The following is a 21,483-nucleotide window of genomic DNA, read 5'->3' as shown; positions in this document are numbered from 1 at the left end:
GTCCTTGGTGGAGCTTGGGAGTCTCTGCCACACTGGCTGTGTGGGTTCAAACGCAGCTCTGCCACTCGCCAGCTGTGTGCCTTTGGATCGATATCTTAATTTCACCCATCTGTAAAGTGGGGATGATAACTACCTCCTTAACTGGGCTATTATGAAGATGAAATCAGTGAATATACATTAAACACTCCAATGCACAGCATAGCAAAGGCGATTAAAAAAATATCTTTAATTTTTTTTAGTGAGCAATGTTAATAATGACTACCACCAACATCCGTGTTCAAAAGAGTGACCTATGCGAAGAGTTAGGGATGCAGGTAACACTTTAAGGGAAGTGAGCACCACATACAAATGAGAACATCAAATGTTTGCCGCTCAATGTCTTACGACTTAAGCTTCGTAGAACTTCAGCACTCAGGATGGAACCCACATGTTCCCGTGTGTATCTGGGGCTTTGACATAAGGAATGTTCCAAATCCATGGCCGATCTGGGGGGGGGGGGGGGGAGGGAAACACATTACATATGTATAATACTGATTTGAACAGGATTAGAAAGAATTCACCCACCATACAGAATAAAATCACTCACGTGCTGGAATCTACAAATTATAAAGAACCTGTTTTGAACCAACCCCAGATAATAGCCCATTTTAGACGACGGTTTTTAGTAACGGTTCAGGTTAAGACAGGAGTGACTGAACAGGGAAGCAGGCGAGTAGAAACCTGGGGTGCATTCTGGCTTGCCAGTTACACAGACAAGTCACTTCACCTCTCTAAGCCTCAGTTTCCTTATCTGTATGTACGTCGTGAAGCTGTCAGGAGGACTGAATGAGATAAATCCGTGTGGTGTGTAAGACACAGTGTCCAGCACAGAGAGAGCCTAACCCATGTGCACATTTGGAATGTGGCCTCAGGTTCCTAACCTGTGAAATGGGACCTGATCGCACTAGCAACCTCCCGAGATTATTGTGAAACATAAACGAGAGAACACCTGTGAACGTTCCTGGCATGATGCAAGTACTCAATAAATGTGAAGTTTTCTTCCTTTTACCGGATGTTTCAGAAACTGAAAAAAATCCATACTACTCACTTTTAGCATGTACTGCTACTACTAGAGTCAAATCATCTCAAAAGAACCATAAGGAGATGGGCAGGGAGTCAATACATGGTGGGGACTAAAAATAAAGCCCCCTAGGCCTGTCCTGATGGGTATGAGGAAGAACAACTCAGCCTGAGTGTCGATAGTAAGCTGGCCCTGCAGCAGGTCCCTGAGCTGGACCAGCCCTCGAAACCCTGTGCTCAGCACGGCCACGGTGCCTGGGGCAGCCTTCTCCTCCTGAACGGAGGCCGATGGCAGCGAACATCAGCCCTGCTTCATCCCCATGGCAGAGGACACCCGATTCGTGCAACACGAGTAGCTCCTAGAGCGATTCTTCACCACTGCAGGGTTTGTGATGCAAACATTAGCAAGTCAGAAGTAACTTCACAACCACACTGCAGTTACTCCTCTCCCTTGAAATTAGGCCAAGCAAGGACCTGGTAACCACCCTACCAGCATATCCCCGATGCAAGTGAGCGAATGTCTGCACCTACAGGCTGTTTCTTGTGCTGGCGGGAAGGGCCTCCACTAGCTTGGGGGAAAGCCACTAAAAAGGCCAACAGGTAGGTGAAAAGGGGGTGGGTATGATTCTGATGTGTCTTTTTTACCCGTCACTACTGGAAATCAGCATTAATACTTACTGCTTAGATGAACGCCTGTTTTAAGCAATCTGCCTAAATTGTCCCCTAAGAGAAGAACTTGCCTCATGATATAGTCGTGCATGTATCTGAAATATTTGTTGAGTGCTGGGTAGATGCCAGGTACTTTGCCAGGCAAAGCTGAGGTCCTCGGAGAGTTCACAGCCCAGTGGGGCAGACAGACAAGCAGGTGTGCCATGAGGCTGGAACTCTGAACGTCACCACATCTGCAGAGTAGCTCCCTAACTGGGCTGACGTGAGAAGTGCCCCCCCTCTTTGCCCCCCCCCCCCGAAAGCCTGTTTCAGTAGGTCTGGGCTGGGCCTGGTGATATGCATTTTACCAAGTTCTAAAGGTGATCTTGACACAATCAGGGTTTGGATCCAAGGCTAAAGGGGATGGGGACCTGTCTTTTTTCTGGAATACGGCATGATGGATGTGCATGGCAGCCGGGTAGAGGGTGTCAGTGGGAGGGGGCTCGAGTCAGGGAGCGGAACAAGCAGTCCAGTCCCGGTGACACATGACGATGACGAGGCCTACCCTGAGGACATGGCAGGAGGCTGGGGGCGAGCGGCCAGCCCGCGGGGTTTCCTGCGCGTCTCCCTGGCCTGTGGTCAGGGACTGCTTGCACCCAGCACCTCTTTGTAACCCCAAACCTTAGCCCTCCATGGGGAGGGGCTATAGTGTAAGGGTAACGGGGGCATTTATCTGTGAAGTCATACTGGTACCTGCGTCATGGGGGAGTGAGCATTCAATGACTCAATTCATGTCACGTGCTCAACTGCAGTTCCTGGCACATCATAAGTACTCAGAGTGCTAGGTGCTATTATAATCTATTACAATTATATTATAATCACCAACACCTTCAGCTCATACTGGGTGAAGATCGTCATTATCCTACATGCTGTGTAAGTCCTAACAGGTTTTCCAATAACCAGATGAACCCAAGTAAAGTAAAAAATCCTGTTCTCGGAAGCTAGGTAATAAGTTCTCTCCTCTAATCCTCTAAGCAACGGCCCTTGGGAGAAGGACTTACGACCACACCACTTGCCCCTGGGCCAAAACACCCATACGCACATCTCTCACTGTCTTTTTTCCAGGGGAAGTTGACAGACTATTCGCAGGAGCCACTGTCTCATCTGAGCAATCCCTGTCTTCTTTCCTTATATTGGGAACAAACAGATTGTGTGTGGTGCGTGATCCCAAAGAGATGAACCAATTATCGTAAGATTTCTGATGTCATTTCACTTTAGCCTACTGTGAAATCAAGGAATGGATGAAAAGACTTGCCAGCTTGAAATACAAAGGAAAGCTCCAAAATATTTTACACTGAGTTACCAGCCTAGTAGAATTGCAATCATTTGTAACTGCAGTGTGAAAAATTACAGAAATGGAGCCACTTCAAGATGGAGTCAGAGCTGCCATCCCAGAGGAACTGCCAGGCACATCTTACTCCTCAGGCCTTTGGAATGTTTAAACTGGGCCAAGTAACCTTCAGACTGGGCCTAACGCAGCATGGTACTCCAAAGAACTGTTTGCAAAGCAGACTGAAAATTAAAGGCATTCTTTAGAATTATCATGTTTCCCCGATAGCTTCCCTTATAGTAAAATCAGACCGGGTCTTATATTAATTTTTGCTCCACAAGACGCATTAGAGCTGATTGTCCGGCTAGGTCTTATTTTCGGGGAAACACGGTAGCATCACTGTGTTAGTTTATTTGCACCTATAGAGACTCCTGACCTTATTAACACCCACAGAAATTCCTTCCTTCTACTTGCGTCATTGCTCCCCTTCCCTTTCTCATAAATACCCCTTGCCTTCACCTCCTAATCAGAACACTCTTTGGGTTTCTGCCTGAATCAGTGCTTCCAGAATAGCTCTTCTGTTGGGTATCAAATAAATACTTGTTGCCTCTCACTTTGGTCTTTTATTTTTAGGTTTACAGCACTATCAGTATTATCTGAAACCCATTAACACCCTTCTTTGTGAAGAACCCACCCATATTAACCTGTAATTAAATAAAGTAGAACAGAATATTATATATATATTAATCGAACCGGCAACCTTGTGGTTGAGAGCCCACTGGCCCAGGTGGGAATCGAACCCTTCGGGTTAGGAGCATTGGAGCTCCAACCGCCTGGGGCACCAGGCCGGCCCAGAATATTCTAACCTAGTGGGAGGAAGAATAATACAAATTGCTAAACACCAAGTACTTATTTATTTCAAGGTAATCTGGTAAATGACTCTTTACTTTGCTAATTCTAGATTTCCTCAAACTTTCTGATGATGAAGTCATGTTAAAAGCTAAGCTGGTATATGGTGATGGAAAGAGAACTGACTCTGGGTGGTGAACACACAATGTGATACATAGATGCTATATTACAGAATTGTCCACCTGAAACCTATGTGACTTTCCTAACAATTATCACCCCAATAAACTTTAATTAGAAAAAAAGCTAAGCTGGAAGTTTAATTTCAGCTTTCTGTTTGTGCTATAATATAAAACAAAAACAGATCATCTTAAAGGACATGATCAAAATCATGTCTAAAAGATTTTGGCTGCCTCATTTAAAAAACAAAATACCAGCTCCTTAAAAATTAAAATGAAACATACCAACGATTTTCAGTGATTTACCTCTTGCATTTTCTTTGGATTAGAATATTAAATCAACTTTCTGTTTCCCTGACAAAGATATGAATCTAGACTCTACTATTCAGCAATAATGCTGATAGGTCTGCACCGAAGTTTATTGCCATGCTGTCTAAATGCGAGAAATTAATCAAACAGTAAGGGGAATGGTTAAACCATTTGGGAACTGAGGGGGAGCAGAATTTGCCACCCCAAAATATGCCTTTTGGATATTGATTTTAAGCTGATATTCTTAAGAAACAAAAGACTTGGGGAAAACCTTTGCCCTTCCCCCAAACTGCCTTAAAGAATTCACAGAGGACCTGCTCCAGGAAGGGAGGATTGTCACAGATAACTATAGTCCAATATGAACTAGTGTGATAGATGGGGACGAACCTAGCAAGGCCCCTTTGATCAAAGTCCCGTCTGTGTCCCATTGTTAAAGAAGGTCCAGCAAACATTTGTTGACCAAACATTTGCTTTTCCACCTCCACGTAAATTGTGTTCCTGCTCTTTGAAGTTCAGACGCTCACCCCCACCCTCCTTACTCATGGTGGCATATAAGCTTCAACTGCCTGGTTTGTCCTTGGGTCTCAAGTTCTCCTGCAGCACCCCTCCCATTCCATGTATATACGTAATTAAATTCCCTTATTTCCCCCTTTTAATCTGTCTTATGTCGTTTCAATTATTTGACCAGTGAGAAGAACTAAGAGGGGAAGGGGGTAAATTTCCAGTTCCTCATAGTACTCTGGTTATGTTAGAGAATGTCTTTAGTTTTAGGAAATATATATCGAAGTGGTTAGAGAAAAAGTGACTTCATGCTTGCAACTGTCTCTCCAATGGGTCAGAAAAAAATTAACAATTAACATATGAGCCATAGAGAGAATTATGCAAATATGATAAAATATAGATATTTGGGGAACCTGGGTGAAAGGGTATACGGAAATTTGTTGTACTTTTCTTGTAACTTTTTGTAAATCTGAAGTTATGTAAAAATTTTGAAAGAATACTATACATATACCACGTGTATTAAAAAAAGATCACTCAATAAAGTAAAACCTTTGAAGCTCGTATGTTTACCTCTTAAACTTGACATATAACTTATTCTTTAAATCCAAATAAGATAAGCTTTACTCTCTCAATAGTATACCAGATAATGAAAGAACATAAGCTAAAAAGGGAGTGCAAGCAGATGCCTTTGGTATAGGGCTCAGGAGAGAGTGAACACTTAACTATTTCACTTTCTCTTCAGGCTCAAGGTCACACATTAAGTGGGACTTATGGGAATAATTTAAGTTAGATTTAAAATGATTATTTTGCTTTATAAAAGTTTTCTTTTAAGAATACAACTCCTGTTAGCAAAATGACTTTGGTTAACTGTAAGTTTACAGCATAAGAGTAAATGGAAACTCAGTGAGAGCAAGGATTTGGGTCCGTCTCATTCACTGACATATTCCAAGCACCTCGGCGGTGTCTGCACAGTCAGGTTCTCAATACAGACTCGTGAAGAGAACGAACAAGCAGTGAACACTGGGCGAAGCAAGGTATACCCGTAGCCCAGACTTTGTTTCTGCTTTACTTTATTTGACCAGTTTCTTTGTTTCAAGATGTCTGGAAGCCTCTTATACTGAACTGCAACTGTGTTTCCCTGAAAATAAGACCTACTAGACCATCAATTCTAATGCATCTTTTGGAGGAAAAATTAAAATAAGACCCGGTCTCATATAATACCTATAAAACTGGGTCTTATATTAATCTTTGCCCCAAGAAGCATTAGAGCTGATTGTCCGGTTAGGTCTTATTTTCGGGGAAATACGGTATTGTATAAGACCCGGTCTTATTGTATTGTATTGGATCGTATCGTATCGTATCATATTAGACCCGGTCTTACATTACAGTAAAATAAGACCGGGTCTTATTAATTTTTGCTCCAAAAGACACATCAGAGCTGATGGTACGGCTAGGTCTTATTTTCGGGGAAACATGGAATGTGTTCACAGCAGTCTTTCTTTTTTTGTGTTGCCTTCTGATTTAGCAAGATCTTACATGTGTTACAGTGGCTTGAAAATCACTTTTTCAAATGAAGTGCTTTTGAAATGTTCTTAGCACTCACTTTTCCAAACCTTGGTAAAATGCCTTTTTATCGGCCATAGGACTCCCTCGAACGTTGGCTATATAAGAAATGGTGACAATCGGAATCACTGCCATTATTGTTCATGCTTTTAAAGCAGTGTGGTAGTAGTAGTGATTAAAAATAAAATGCTACAGTCTCTCTTATATGTATCTTTCAAAGGAGATGCAGAAAAAATAAAGAAAACTCAGCTAAACCATGGAAAGCATCCTGCTTGCTGGCCAAATAAAAGATTTATCATTACTGGGTCTAAGACACTACCCAGCTGTAAACTTTAAATTCTTGGGAATGTCTTTTCTATTGGGCCTCAGGATAATTTTAAGGCTTCTCTATCTCTTCTACTCTGCTTTCACAGTCCTTTGGAAGTTTGGGCTAAAAGGAGGGGGTAGAATTCCAGCTAAGATTCAGGGCTGGGGGTGGGAAATAAAAGGCCCAAGGCCAGACAAAAGCCTAAGGCAGTTACAGGTAGTCCCCGGGTCCAATGTTTCTTCCAGAGAACTCAGGTTAAAAACAAACAAAAGGAACGTGAAGAACAGAGAAAGGGAGGAAAGACAAAAGTGCAGCACAAACCCTAGAGGGAAGGACAGATTATCAGTGTCTGTGTTGCTCACAGGTCTAAAGACTGTCTTGCAGAAGCCTTAGGCTCTTTTCATCATCAGCTCACCAAGGAGCAGTGGAGAGAATGAACACCAATCCCCTACTATATGCCAGGAGCTAAACTGGACATTTTAGGTAACAGTGTGGATGAAAAAGCGGCCACAAACTAAACCTGATGAGCTCAGAGGAGGCCTGCATGGTGGGTCTTACAAACTCAGAGACCGAAAGTAACCACATAGGATGGTCTGAACATACAAATTCCTAACTAAAAGCAAGTCATGGCAGGTAGTCACGTCCTAGGCCTGTAGCTTCCTTGAAAAGGTCAGTCTTTACCTGAAGTGATGCCTGTCTATTGTCTTTACATCTAAGATAACATACCTTTGAAATGTCAGAGTAATCTCCTTTTCTAGATGCTTCAGGGCACAACCTCTGCACCACAGCCCCTCACTGGCATCTTGTTGCCCACATACCCTCTGTATGTGCTGTAAGTGTTAATTATTAACTGTCCTGTACCCACTAATGTAAAGGAAGTACGTTCTCCATTTTACCTTTTATCCAATCCCAGAGATCTCCCTGCTTTGCTTTCTCCTGCCCGCTTTATCTACCACCAATGGTTTTCATGTAACTGCCCCCTTATGTCTCCTTTGCTTCTAATGTATAAAATAAGCCGCAAAACTACCATTCTCTGGAACATTTTCTCAATCCAATGAGATTTTGCTTCCTGGCAATCGTTGTCAGTTTGGCTCAAATAAACTCATAAAAATCCTCTACAGGTTTGGACGTTTCTTACGTTGACAACGAAAACAATGGCTAACATTTACTGACTGCTAATTCTGAACTAAAACACTGTGTTAAGTGTATTACAGATATCTTAGTTTCATTCTGAGGGAGGCATTCTTATTGTTTTGCAGATAGAAACACAAGGTCTAGAGATTGCAAATAACTGCCCAAGGTCACTTAACAAGTTATAGCGCTGCACTTAAAACAGTCTGGTTCTAAAGCAATGTTTTCCACTTGTGTGTGTATGTGGTGTGGTCAGATTCCTTGAAATTCTGATAAAACCTATATAATCTTGCTAGTCAAAAATGAATATGCATGAATACACAAAAATTTAGAGGACTCAAAAAAAGAAGTGCACAGCTTGAAAAGAAGGGGAGCAAGAATGCCTTTTGAAACTTAGTATCAGCACAACTGATCATATAAAGAGGGTGCCAAAAAATGTGTACACATTTCAAGAAAGGAAAATTATTAAAATTGTAATACTCAATATATACTGATAACAAAAGATGGATACAAGTCATGTTTGACTTCTGCAATTACAAGAGGTGCTCAAAGTGGTTACCATCAGCGTAATTTTAATAGTTTTTTTTTCCTTAAAATGTGTATACATTTTTTGGCACCCTTTATATATATATAGTCAGCTGTAAGACTGGCTGGCACACCAGACAGCATGAGATAGGATTACATGTGAGATGTGTCAACACAATCAATCTACTGTTATTTCCCCGAAAATAATACTGGGTCTTATATTAATTTTTGCTCCAAAAGTTGCATTAGGGCTTATTTTCAAGGGATGTCTTTTTTTTCATGTCCAACAATCTACATTTATTCAAATACAGTCATGTCATCTTCTGGAACATCATCATAACTCTCCAAACCCCGAATTCTGGCTTGAATTTCTTGTGACTCCATTTCCTGTAGAACCATTGGCCCCAATCTCTCATGTCCAGCAATAGAGCTCTCCTTAAATGAGCACTTCTTGTCCATGTAGCCTGCTGGCAGTGCATTGGCAACACAGCTGGCAGTGATTGTATCCAACACAGCTGTCCAGTGACTGAATTCTTCACCCAAGAAACGACCTCTTGGAGGCTAGGCTTCACAAAGTTTCTACGCTGATTTCTCTCCATTCTATTTTCAATGTAGTCATTGATTTCCATGTGCAAATGGTCCTTGAATGGCTTGTTTATTGCAATATCAAGAGTCTAGAGATAGGCAGTCATTCCTGCGGGAATCATTATTTGACCTATTCTTCTCTCTGCAAGGAAGTTCTTCATGTCTTTAGTGCAGTGAGTGCTGGCTGAATCCTAGACTAGCAGTCCTCTTTGGCCACCTCGCAAAACAAGTGGCAGCATTAAATCAACCCACTTCCTTGTAACTGCTTGTGTGCACCAGGCTTTTCGATTTCAAGAACATAAATGCCTGAAACACTTTCAATCTTACCTTTCTTGCCCTTAGTGATAATTAGAGGTGGGGCTTTCTTTCCATCCAGACGAATTGCCAAAATACAGGTAACACATGCACTTTTGTAACCAGTGGAGGGAATGTAGATTGACGAGGCACCCCTCTGATCAACTGTCGTTTGAGATCCTTGGCACATAAACACTGCAGTTTCATCCATAGCAATCATGTTGGAGAGTTGGTATTTAGAAAAGTCAATGCCATCAACACAGGACTTGAATGCAAGTGTACGTTTAATAACTTCAGTATCTTTCAGCTTGAACAGTGTTGTCAATCTTCTTAGAGACAGTTCATATTTTTGAAGGAAGCCATCCAGCCAGTGTTGTGATACAGATATCTTAGTTTCTGGGGATATTTCTTCTTCTTGGGATATAATTCTTCTGGGGATGTTTCTAACTGTGGTGCCATTGCAAGGGCAAATGCTTGACTATCAGCCCTGCACACAACCAAAGCCTTTGCTCTCCTGTCAGCAATCCATTCACAGATGATGTCTTTCAGCTCAGGAACTAATGGTTGCCGACCTGATCCACACTTGTGCTTCTTAGCATTTCCCTCATCCACCTGCTGACTGAGGTTATCATATTCCGCTCGCCATTTTAGGACCATTCAGAGATCCAACCTCTTCTCTTTGCAGAAAGCCGTAAGATTCTTGCCCCGGGAGTGCTCCATGATTCCTTTCTCATACTCGATAGAACAGCTCTTTCTTTTTGCACTCATCTTGTCTGGGGGTCAAAATATCATTCCTTTTAAATCTACCATTATATTAAGTGTTAACTGAAGGCTTACGAGACAGGAGTGGCAACAAAAATGATGACAATTAAGAATGATGGTCCAGGGCCGGCCTAGTGGCTCAGGTGGTTGGAGCGCTGTGCTCCTAATGCTGAAGGCCACCGGTTCGATTCCCACATGGGCCAGTGAACTGTGTCCTCTACAGCTAAGACTGTGCACAGCTCTCCCTGGAGCTGGGCTGCCGTGAGCAGCCGGAGGTTGGGGTGAGCTGCCATAGGCTGCTGTGTGCTACAGTGTAACACCATGAGCAGCTGGCAGACAGCATGAGCTGCTATGGGCTGCCGTGGGCTACTGTGCGCTGCCATTGAGTGGCTATGGCCAGTGTCAGTGGCCGGCGGCCAGCGTCAGTGGCCGGCGGCCAGCGTCAGTGGCCGGCAGCCATCGTAAGTGGCCGGCAGCCGGTGAGAGCTGCCGTGAGCTGCCGTGAGCGGCCGACCGGTGACGGACTGCCTCAGCTGGGGGAGCGCAAGGCTCATCACACCAGCCTGGGCCAAGGAGCTGTGTCCTGCACAACCAGACTGAGAAACAATGGCTTGAACCGGAGGTGGAGGAGGAGAGGTGGGGGTATAAAAAAGAATGATGGTCCACGCAAAAGTGATGAAAAATTGCAGGCACCAAAAATTCAGAAAACGTTATTTCACACAAGTGCATTAAGTATGTCCATTACAACACATGACGTCTAGAATTATGAAGATTCATATTAGACACAAACGTGTCCGTTCGTTATCAAGTGCACATGTTATTCGTGTATTGTATCTGTACTCCGATTGGTCATTCGGCAGTAAGTCTCAAGTTCGTCTGTTTGCGTAGGCGCTTACCTCTCATCCAAAGGCGCCCACTTGGGTATTTACAAATACTTAATTATAATTTACATTATCATTTGTTTTTAAGTATTAATGTCAATAATATTATTTATTTATGTTTAATTATATATTATTTTATAATTTAATACATCCGTCGTGTGTTGCAACAGATGTACTAAATGTGTCTGTCTGGCTGATGATCTAAACTGGGGTTTATTTTTGGGGTAGGGCTTACAGTACGAGCATCCTGAAAAATCATGCTAGGGCTTATTTTCCTGTTAGGTCTTATTTTCGGGGAAATACGGTAAGAAATGGGTTCATCACAAGGGGGGGTTCGGTTCACCACAAAGCCATAAAGGGTGGGTAAGTAGCTAGACCCCATCCATCACTGTCTCAGGAACAAAGGGACCCACTGGGCTGACTGTTATGGAATCAGATATTTTGGAATTTTAATGGGGTGATGTCAGTAAAACCTTCCGATCAAAAACCAAATTTGCCCTGTTCAGATTCAGCATTCACTCCAAAACTATAGATCATAATTTGGCTATGCATATAGACCTCTGGAGACCTTCCAGGAAAAAATATCCTGGTTGTGGTGGTATGAGCATTTACCATTGTAAATTAATAAGGATGGCCTGTGTGGGGGTTTCGAATGAGAGTGACCCCAGATGTGTGTCTGTGGCATGCAGATTGTTGTGAGCTAAAGGCAACTTTAGACCCAGGCTCAGGAGAAACTTCTGCCCCTCTCTTAACTACCTAGAAAAACTTGAATTAGGGGTCTTGCCCATAATAAGCTATTATCAGCGATAAGCTCTTTTGACCTATCTATAGGGCAGGGCAAACTTATTTACTAAGCATCTGATCTTATCATTCGGCAGTGACCTTTTGAAGCCCCCAAGGTGTACAACCTCCCCTCTAGCTCAGGATGTCTTTTTATACTCCCTTGTTCCCCATCTCTGAACCGCTTACAGGTGGGGTTTCTGACTCTCTCATATCTACGGGCTTCCCATACGTACATATGTATTACATTTGGTTATTTTCTCTTGCTAATCTGTCTCCTGTCTATTTGATTAGTAGACTAGCTGAAAGAACCTTGAGGGTAGGAGAAAGTTTATTCCCCCTGCAGACCTGATTGAGTCTGATAAGTGTGACTTTCCTGTACGAGTCTAAGTGTGAATTCGCCTCAAAGGCAGACAGACATTCAGCCTGTCTGGCTGAGAAAAGCATAACTGCAGCCTGTGGGCCTGGGTCAGAGGTGGTACCACCTACACCAGCTAGCAAGCCTTCCTCCAGAAACACCAGGAATCGGCACCAAAATTCCACTGACTTCGTATTGTGAAAAATACACGGTCACTGCCCTTAAGAAAGTCATAGCTTAGCCATTTTCAAAGTGTGACTTGGGGTTCTCCCTTTTAAGGAGGGCAGGGCTGTGAAGTCAAAATTATTTTCATCATAATTTTAAGCTATTATTGGTCACTTTCACTTTCTCACTAGTGTACAGAAGCTACATGACGTGTAATATCACAACAGAGCAGCTATGAGACTCCAGCTATCTTCCGTCAACCAGGATAGAAAGAGGTTTGTAAAAAATATAAACAATACAACCTGCCTCATTAGCTTTTCTTTTGGGTGTGGGGGGTAGTCATAAAAAAAATATATATATATGTTACATATATACATATATATATATTATATATATTATAATGGGTTTATTGCTTTTTTTAAAAGCAAATATATTCGAATTTCTTGGTTTTAATTTCTGATATAGTAACTATCAACAGATGTAAGACCCCACATATATAAAAGCTCCTTATGGTCCTCAATAATGATACGAGTGCAGAGAGGTACCGAGAACAGCCAGTTTGAGAACTATGGCTCCAGTGGCCCTAAACAGGGCAGCACAAGGAACAGACCCATACTTCCAGAGTGTTCCACGAGCCAGCCTCCCACTAAGAGATCAGTGGCTTTTCCTGGGCTCTGTTTCTGCTCTGGTCCATAAAACCCAAGGTTTTCCTTCATCTGTGTCTCACCTTTACTTCCGTACAGTTCTGGAGGCAGATCATATGGCACAGGGAAGGAGGCTGTTGGTTCCTGGCTGCCTGAGAAGAATTTCTGTTTCACTTTGAAGCTGTCCAGGCCCTGAGACACACAGAAGGAATCTATGATTACACCCATGTTTTTGAAAAAGACAGATCTCAGAAGCAGTTGTTTCTTTATGGCATTCACAACAAAATGCAAGTTATTTCAGAACTACGTTCAGTGTTCAATAGGTCGAATACATTCACACTCCCCCAATTATTTACACTTCCCCAAATTATTCTTTCTCAGGAATAAAAGAGGTTCAAATTTCAGGAATTAAATTATAGCAAAGTTTGCAAAAGTGTAATAAAGGATATAAAGATACTAGAGTAAAACAATTTGGGATATTATAGTCCCTTTCTACTAACCGCTATGTACGGTAGTTTACAGTGAGTATTTAGAAGACTGTATAAAAATATCTCAAAATACTTTCAATATTGCTATAGTAACAGGCTGCTCACTCTGGTGTAACAAGAAACAAAAGTTGCTTTCATGTGAAATGAAAGCATTCCAATATAATGTGACAGGAATATAAAAGTGAGAACACTTCAAGATCCAACAAAACGGAAGGTTTATTCCAAGAACTCCAGAACAGGGTGTTGATTTTGGATCTTAATCAGGGTGCAAATTCGGGTTCTGTATGGAGGCTGATGTCCGTGACTGTCATTTCCTTCTAACACGGCCTGACGGAGTGCAGGTGCTCGACTCGTTAGCTCTGTTCTCCCCCCACCCCCAAACACTGGTCACCCCTGGGTCCCTTTGAGGATTATCCTGGAACTTCGTTCGTGAGTCTGTCCATCTGTCTCTCATTCCTTCTGTCCACGCATTCAGACATATATCCACCCTTCGTATCCTAAATCCCTATCAAACTGTGTTCGCATCTTACGAACCCACACAAAGAGCTAGGACTACAGTTCTTAGTCTTGGTGAGCACATAACTTAGGAGGGGAGGTTGCGGCCGTAGCACGCGTGGGACATGCGAAGAGCTGGAGTCATGCTGACTGTGAGTTCTAGCCTTTGGCAATTTACTGAGCTGTGTGAATGGCTCATGTTTGCATTCGTTCATTCAACACATTGTTTCTGAGTTCCTCCTCCGTGTCAGGCAGGGGTGCCAGGCACTGAGTATCCGCCACACTTCCTATCCTTGTGGGCTGTACAGTCTGGCTGGGAAACATTAAGCATATTCATGTTAAAAGGTAAAGTAACTAGAGTTAGTGATAAGCGTGATAAAGAAAAACAGGAGTCCTAGAAGACAGAGTAGCAGGCCTGTTTTAGACTGTGGGGAGAGGATGGTCAACGGAAGCCTCCCTAAAAAATCGACATTTTAATTAAACTCTGAAAGCTGAGTAGGGTTTGGTCAGGTGAGCGTGGAAAAAAAAAAAGTTCTAGGTGGGGGAAAGAGCACCTGTAAAGGCCCAGAGGTGGCAAAGAGCATCCATGTTCCAGGAACTTACAAAAGATGGTCAGTTGGACACTCGGCCACTTACATATTAGGCCTCAATTTGCTCGTTTGTAAAACCAAAATGATAAAACGTCTGTATATTACCTTACTAATGTTTCTTACTTTAGCACCGAGCACAAGTCTTGGCGCAGAGCTGGTGTTCAAGCAATGCTGTAAAAACGGGATGAAAACACCTTCCCTGCTTACTTTTGGGCTTCTGCATTAACGCGAATGACCTAAGTGGCGTGGAAGTACTTTCTGCGTGTCAAGCTCTGGAGAGGTGGTGCGTTACAGCACCGATGAAGAGTGGTTAGCAGCATAGAGAAAGATGGCACGTGAGGGATGCCGAGACAAACTCGAGACAGAAAAGGAAGGAATGGCCGTTCACCAATTGCAGGAAAAGGAAAAGCCTAGTAGAAAATATTTCAGCTGGGCCTTGAAAAACTGCTATAATTTTGATAAACAGAGAGGGCAGGGGAGAACATCTGGGGAGAGCAGTGTGACTGACAGCAGAGTTGCACAAGCACAGAGCAGGCACATGGGGGTGGGGTGGGGACTGTGAGTGAACTCAGGCAGAGCAGGACCCCTGGGGAACTCTGTGGAGCGTTTTGAATGGGACGTAGCATGGACATCTGCGGTTGTACCCATTTAACAGAACCCACCCCCTGGCCAGTGACTCGGGATGGGCACAGGGCTCAAGGCAGAGGTGTCGGGGAAGAGCTGTTTGTGCTGGGGAGCTCGTCTGGGAAGGTGTGAGCCCTGAGTTGCTGGGCGCCCTGATGTCCATCCAACCAAACTCTAGCACACGGCCCAAGTGCCTGGAGTTAGCCTGGCCTGAAGCCAGGGACTTGCCCTGGGTTTGCCTTTTTTCTCTACTGTCACTTACAACCTGAAGCATCTCAGGACCCCAGTGAGAGTGTGGCCTTTCCTGTGATATCCAGGGAGGAGCTGCAGGAGGTTTTCGAACAGAGAAGTTCCACTGTAAAGGCAGACTGGCACAGACTGGAAAAGGGTCGGACTGGGATTGCTAGGGCCAGAAAATGGGAGCTGGAGTAGCAAATGGTAATGGGGACACAAGTGTTAGTATCATCACAACCACAACTGAAATACAAACGAGGAGGTGAGTTTGGATGAGAGTTGGGCCAGGCAGTGGAAACAGAAAGAAAGACATGGATTTGAAAGAGACTGAAGGAAAAAGGAAAAAAAAAACAGGGATATACGAGGGCAGAGGAGAAAGGGAGCAGAGAGGCCAGGACACCTGGAAAAGGACCCTGCAGCCTGTCCTCTCCCCACACTTCCTCCCACTTGGCACAGGGCTGCTGGGCCATCTCCGCAACCGTCAGCACTGGTCCCTCCTCACACCTTACCTTCAACACATTCTGGATCTAAGGACAATCGTAATCTCTTACATTTGTGTATGACTGATTTGCTGGTGACTCTAGGTAACTTACTTAACCTTTCTGGGTCTCAGTTTCCTCATCTATCGAATGGCTATAGTGAGCATAAGTCATTTAGAATGCTAACTGGCACGTGGATGTAAATTAGTATAACATAACGATATTCAGGGTGTTCTCTGTGATGTAATTGCTCCTGTTTTACAAAGGAGGAAAAACATTTGGAGGTTGAAGAGCTGCCCAAGGCCACACAGTACTAAGGGGCGAGGCCGGAAATCGAATCCCATCTTTCAGATGCTTGGGCCTGTGTTCCTTCCGCTAAACGAACGGTCTCACATTTACCCACTGGGAGCCACGGCAAAGGAGTAATTCCTTGTGAATTTAAGAGGTGATGATACTGAGGCCGGCCAAGTCAGGACGGGCCAAATTCTGGAAACCGCAGTTCTTGACATTTTTAAAAAGAGAGAGACCAGAGGTTGGGAAGGATGCCAACTTGATGGCTATTGAATGCTTTATGGAGTTTCGGGTAAAAACGATTTCCTTCTTCTGGGCTCAGTTCTGTTACTTTCAAATGCATCATGGTGAAGATTAAGGGTCTTTATGTCCTCGACCCAGATCTGATGGCTACACTTTGTGGCAGCCATCCAACTTCACAGACAAGGTTTGAGCCATCCATGTCTGACAGGAAGCAACATGCTTGTTTTGGAATGTCATTTCTGATCCAAATTCTAGGGTATTACAAATATATAAAAAAAGTACCACTTTTCCTTTCAATCTGGATGTCAAATAATTTGAGGCTGTCTTCTAATTACCATCATTGATGTATCTCAGTGGTATCGCTTGGCATTTTACAACACAGAGGAAGGCACCCTCCCAGGCACGGATACTTACAAGACAGTTAGAACAACACACTTATGAACCACCAGGTGAGAGGGTGGACTCGTAGCTTACATGAGAAATTACTGGCTTTGCCCTTCATCAGTTTTGGGAGTAAAAGAGCTGGTTATTTATCACTGTGACGGGTGAGGTTTAGCAGCTGAGCTCAATCACACAGAACAAGAAACATGCTCCAAGTTCAGTTAGAGCTGCAATTGATTTTTTAGTTGCATCTACCGTGTTTCCCTGAAAATAAGACCAGGTCTTACATTAACGTTTGTTCCAAAAGACACATTAGGGCATATTTTCAGGGGAAGTCTTATTTTTTCATGTACAACAATCTACATTAACTCAAATACAGTCGTGTCATCATCTTCTGGAACATCATCATAACGTACTAAATGCGTCTGTCTGGCTGATGATCTTAACCGGGGCTTATTCTCGGGGAAACACAGTAGCTGAGTAGCATTCTCCACATTTTCCTGGGCAAAACAGTAATGGCAGCTGCATTTCCTAGAAAGAGCACACTCAATCAAAGCTGGACTAAGTGACAAGGACGTGAATTACAGGAAGGTGGCTGTCTGTCCTTCCTGGGAGGCAGTCTAGTTTCCAGCTCGGGGCTCCGGAGAAGCTTCATGGAGGAGAATAAACGTAACAGGGCCGACAAGGCCGGGTCTTGGATGAGCAAAGGGCTGAGAGTGAGTGGAGGAGTGCGCGGCAGGAGAAAGAACAACTGCAGGTCACCGTGGGTGTGACGCCAAGATTTTGGTCACTCGAAATTTAGTGTCTGCTTTCCACCTTCTGTTGCACTGCTGCTGCTGCTGCTGCTGCTACTGCTAATACTAACTGCCATCTGCGCCCTGTACTCTTACTTCCCAAATGATCCTGTACTGTCCCCATTCCACAGCTGAGAAAAAGGAAGCCTACAGAAGTAAAGTGACAGGCCCAACGTCTAACAGCTTATAAGCAGGATCCCAACTCCCTTCTCTGCTTTCTGGCTCCTCCAGACCTGAAGTCCCTAAGCCTCAATCTGTGTGTTGCAGAGAGTTCTTTTTCTTGGTCCTTCGCATCTCTCCAATGTGTGTTTATATCCTGTGTCTTTCCGAGTTCTTTCAGAGCCTCTGAGGCAGAACAGTCACACAGCATCACACGAGTGAGGGGGCAGCTGCTGCCCCAGCCTGCCTCACCTGTCCACTAACAAGCACTCGTGGGTAACAGAGCCCCAGGGTGTGTCAGGAAGGGCTGGGAGGCTGTTCCGGTTCACAGTGGACCTGGATATCACACCAAGGACTCTGGACATTGTCTTGTGGGCCGAGGGGAGCCCCTGCTCACCTGTAGGGTCAGGGGACCACAGACCCTGACAGGAGAGCAGAGACAGCCTCAGCAGGAGGTTGCAGCCGAGAAGAGGAAAGAGGGGCGAGATGGGATCAGTTAGTCCAGAGGACGGAGAAGACCGTGACTGGCAGGAGTAGGAAGAAAACTCTTGATAGGGCAGATGGAACAGGACGCGGCACTGGGTCTGGACAGGGGAAAGGAAGGAGAGTGAGAGGAGAGAGCAGGTGCCAGGGCCTGGCTTCATCAGCTGAATGGGAGAACGGGAGAGGCTACGAAGAAACCCCACTCGAGACAGTGTCACATGGATGTGGCCTCCTGGGAAACCCTGAGAGCCCCCAACTGACGGGCGGGGTCCAGGGCAGGTCCTCAGAGATGGTTCGGGGAACAAGAGGAGAGGGTTAAAGTGTGTGGCTCTTGTAAATTTCATTGGTTCTTCCAGCCAGAGCCACAGTTATAATAACACTGCCATTTTTGGCAACAAGAGACAATACTTTAATCAGAACAGAGAAAAAACATATTAGAGACTTTAAGACTGAAAATTCTTGGGGTTTGATTTTGATCATGGAAAAGAGAGAATCTGCCATCTTGGGGGCAAGTGAACCTGTGACCCAGAGGTGGTGAGGTGGCCCTAAGATGGGTAGGGGTGCTCAGGCTACCTCTGTCGGAGGAAACAGCTTTGGACACAGCCCCGTGATTCTCAGATGCTTATGTACATTACTCCGAGAGGGAGGAGGAATTCTAGCCCCAAGTGTTCGGCAGGCTCGCACCTGACAAAGTACGTGCTCAATAAACACCAACATGCATGAAGTCCAAAGAGAGGAACACTTGTATCTCCCCGACACACGCACAGATGCCTTAGGGTTTGGACTGCAGCTACTGGTCTTTGACATCACTGGGTCTTTCCTAACGAAGATTTTCAGAAGCTACATGAATTAGTCTAAGAGTTAAACACAGCTATACTAGAGGCACAACTCCCCAAATCAGTATATAGTCGTGTGGAGGAGACTGCTCCCTGACCCGACTGCTGTCCTGGCAGCTGGACCCAGGCCAGAATGGAGGCTGCTTTCTGCACACCCGCCTTAGAGACTATCTGGGCGTAACTGATGCTCATTCTGACATAGATCACCACGCCTCCCCTGCCTCCTGCTTGTGCTGGTTTCTGAAGAGGCCGTTATGCTGACCTGGTCAAGCATGCAAAGTAATTTTCTGTACCTGGTAGCACTCACATACCCGTCCCCCACGTTACCCCTGACTGGCCCCCACGTTACTTCATACAATTCTTTGGCACCTGTCAAGGGATCCACTTGGTCTTGCAGCCACCGGAGACATGACTTGTATGTAAGTTTCCCTTAATAAACTCTATTAATTGCCAAACTGGAGTGGCCAGCCTCTCTCTCCGGCCCTTCCCTGCCCTCCGCTTATAGAAGCAGAGTTTCAGTCTCAGCCTCTCCCTGGGTCAGCCTGTATGAACCACTTGGTAAGTTAATATTAGTCCTCAAGAGAATAAAGTGTTCGGTTTAAGTTAACAAACATGAAGCAGCCACTGGTAGCAACAATTGCTAAGTGCTGGGTACACAGGCAAAGGTACCTTGACACAAAGCCCCGAAGCTCTCGAACCCTAAAGCTCTCGCAAGTGTTCCCCCTCAAAGGAAAAGTTACTGACTCTGCTCTGTGGCAAGTTAGGTTGATCTCCAAACGATGTGTTTACTGATTAATTTGTTTCAAAGAAGCAGAAAAAATGGGAACAAATCAATATTTGGTTACCAGGGATTTATCAGCTTCCAGATCAATCCTAGAGGTTTCCAACGGCATCTTTTTAATGACTGGGAAATGCTGGCTCTCCGTCCACTAGTTGTTAGGCCCTACAGAGTGTCACTTCATACAGTTCCCGAGTGACAGGTCCTTATCGTGCTGTGGGAAAGCAGAGAGCTGCAGAGCCCCTACTGGGTGTACCTCCATAGTGTCTGAGGCTGTGCCATTCTGAGCACAAAACCGGACTGTTTGCCATGCTGGCCTCCAGTCAGCGTTCCGGAACACAATGCCCAGGACGGCCTACTGGGGAAGGACAAAAGTGGCAACTCCGGTTGGTGATAACTCAGAAATGTGGGTGTTTTGGACAATGTTCTGCCTAACAAGCACAGAGGTGGGCTGATCTCAAGTGAGGAACAGAGTGAAGAAATAAAATTAAGTCACTCTAGTCAAGTTGCTAAATTACTAAAATTAAGTAGGCTGAGGCATGAGGAAACGATTCTATTCTTGCTTTAACTAGCCTGGGAACTTAAACTTTTGAACTTTGCAGGCCTGCGTCAATGCCTGGATGTACATCAGACCTCCAGAGAGCCCTCTCATTACGCCCCTGAAGGATGGACATGTCCAGTCCCTTATCCAGACCACTGATGTGACCGGACCTCCTGGTGCCCACCCTCCACACCCCCTGGCACCCATCATCCAGACCGCTGGGCATCTGACAATCATCCTGGGCCACTCTGAGGGCTAAGAATGCACTTTTTATTGTAAGAACTCTTAACTTTTCTTTCTTCTCCGGAACACTCTGGGTTTTTGCCTAGTTGTGTTTCCAGTTGCAAACCCTAAGACCCTTGAATAAATCTTTATCATTCATTTCCAGCAAAGCCTCCAGACTTTGAGTTTGTTCAACACAAGAAACCAGATTCTGGATGATGTCCAGCCAGAATGACTACAGTACTGAGTATTAAGTCTATTTGGCAAACATGTAACTAAAAACATTAAAAGGCATGTCTTGCTGGTACTGAAGAGAGAAACCTAAAGAAAGAAATAATACTGGCCTCCTTTTACAATAAACTGCTCATGTCAGTAACTACTTTTAAGATTATGACTGATGCAGAAATTTTTAAGACATCTGTTCAGTGAATATACAGGGATTGGCATTTGTAAGAACTGCAGTAGTGCGTGCGTGTGTGTGTATATGAGTGTGTGTGTGTGTACATGCTTTAATTTCAACAAGATGGCTATAGGTGAGCTATTCCACACCGCAAACTGCTTACAAGATGTGTGAACATATTTAAGCACCTTGTACATGCAACACCCACTGGACTGAGTCCACAGTTTCCACAGCCACTGTTTCGCACATTCGTTCTCCTCACAGCAAGGGCAGGGTGTACTCTAGGAACTTACAGGAAGCGACATCAATCAACAGTTACTAAGCCTCCCCTGTGCCAGCCCTATAAGAGAGCAGCTCAGTCTAGTAAAGAGCTACAAAGTCAAGATCACAAATCAGGGGATATGGAATGAGCCCCCATTTCTAGAAAGCTGTGGGATGCAAAGGAGGGGCACCTGAAGCGAAGGTAGGTGGGGTTGGGGTTTAGGGGTGTCACTCCTAATGTAGTTAGGCTGGTGAGAAGGGTGGTGTGATAGTTAATTGTGTGTCAACTTGCCTGGGCCACGGGATACCAAGATCTG

General features: G+C 44.5%; 1 protein-coding gene across 5 annotated transcripts in view; it reads right to left on the bottom strand.

Moving 5' to 3' along the window:
* Positions 1 to 206: 206 nt before the first annotated feature.
* TDP1 (tyrosyl-DNA phosphodiesterase 1) overlaps positions 207 to 21,483 on the bottom strand; it is a 71,006-nt gene continuing 49,729 nt past the window's right edge. For all 5 annotated transcript variants that reach the window (XR_016020927.1, XM_074327054.2, XM_019744831.3 and 2 more), the window contains 2 exons: positions 12,951 to 13,059; positions 207 to 485 (listed from right to left, as the gene is read on the bottom strand). Coding sequence is in view for 4 of the 5 variants with exons in the window: in XM_074327054.2 (XP_074183155.2) it covers positions 412 to 485; positions 12,951 to 13,059 (183 nt within the window). In the remaining variant the exon portion in view is untranslated. The remainder of the gene's footprint in view (positions 486 to 12,950; positions 13,060 to 21,483) is intronic.

Source organism: Rhinolophus sinicus, chromosome 3, assembly GCF_057876585.1.
Source record: "Rhinolophus sinicus isolate RSI-liver-muscle chromosome 3, RSI-T2T, whole genome shotgun sequence".
In the NCBI taxonomy this organism is placed as follows: domain Eukaryota; kingdom Metazoa; phylum Chordata; class Mammalia; order Chiroptera; family Rhinolophidae; genus Rhinolophus; species Rhinolophus sinicus.
The sequence above is the reverse complement of the archived record's forward strand: the minus strand, read 5'-3'. Positions and strand labels throughout refer to the sequence as shown.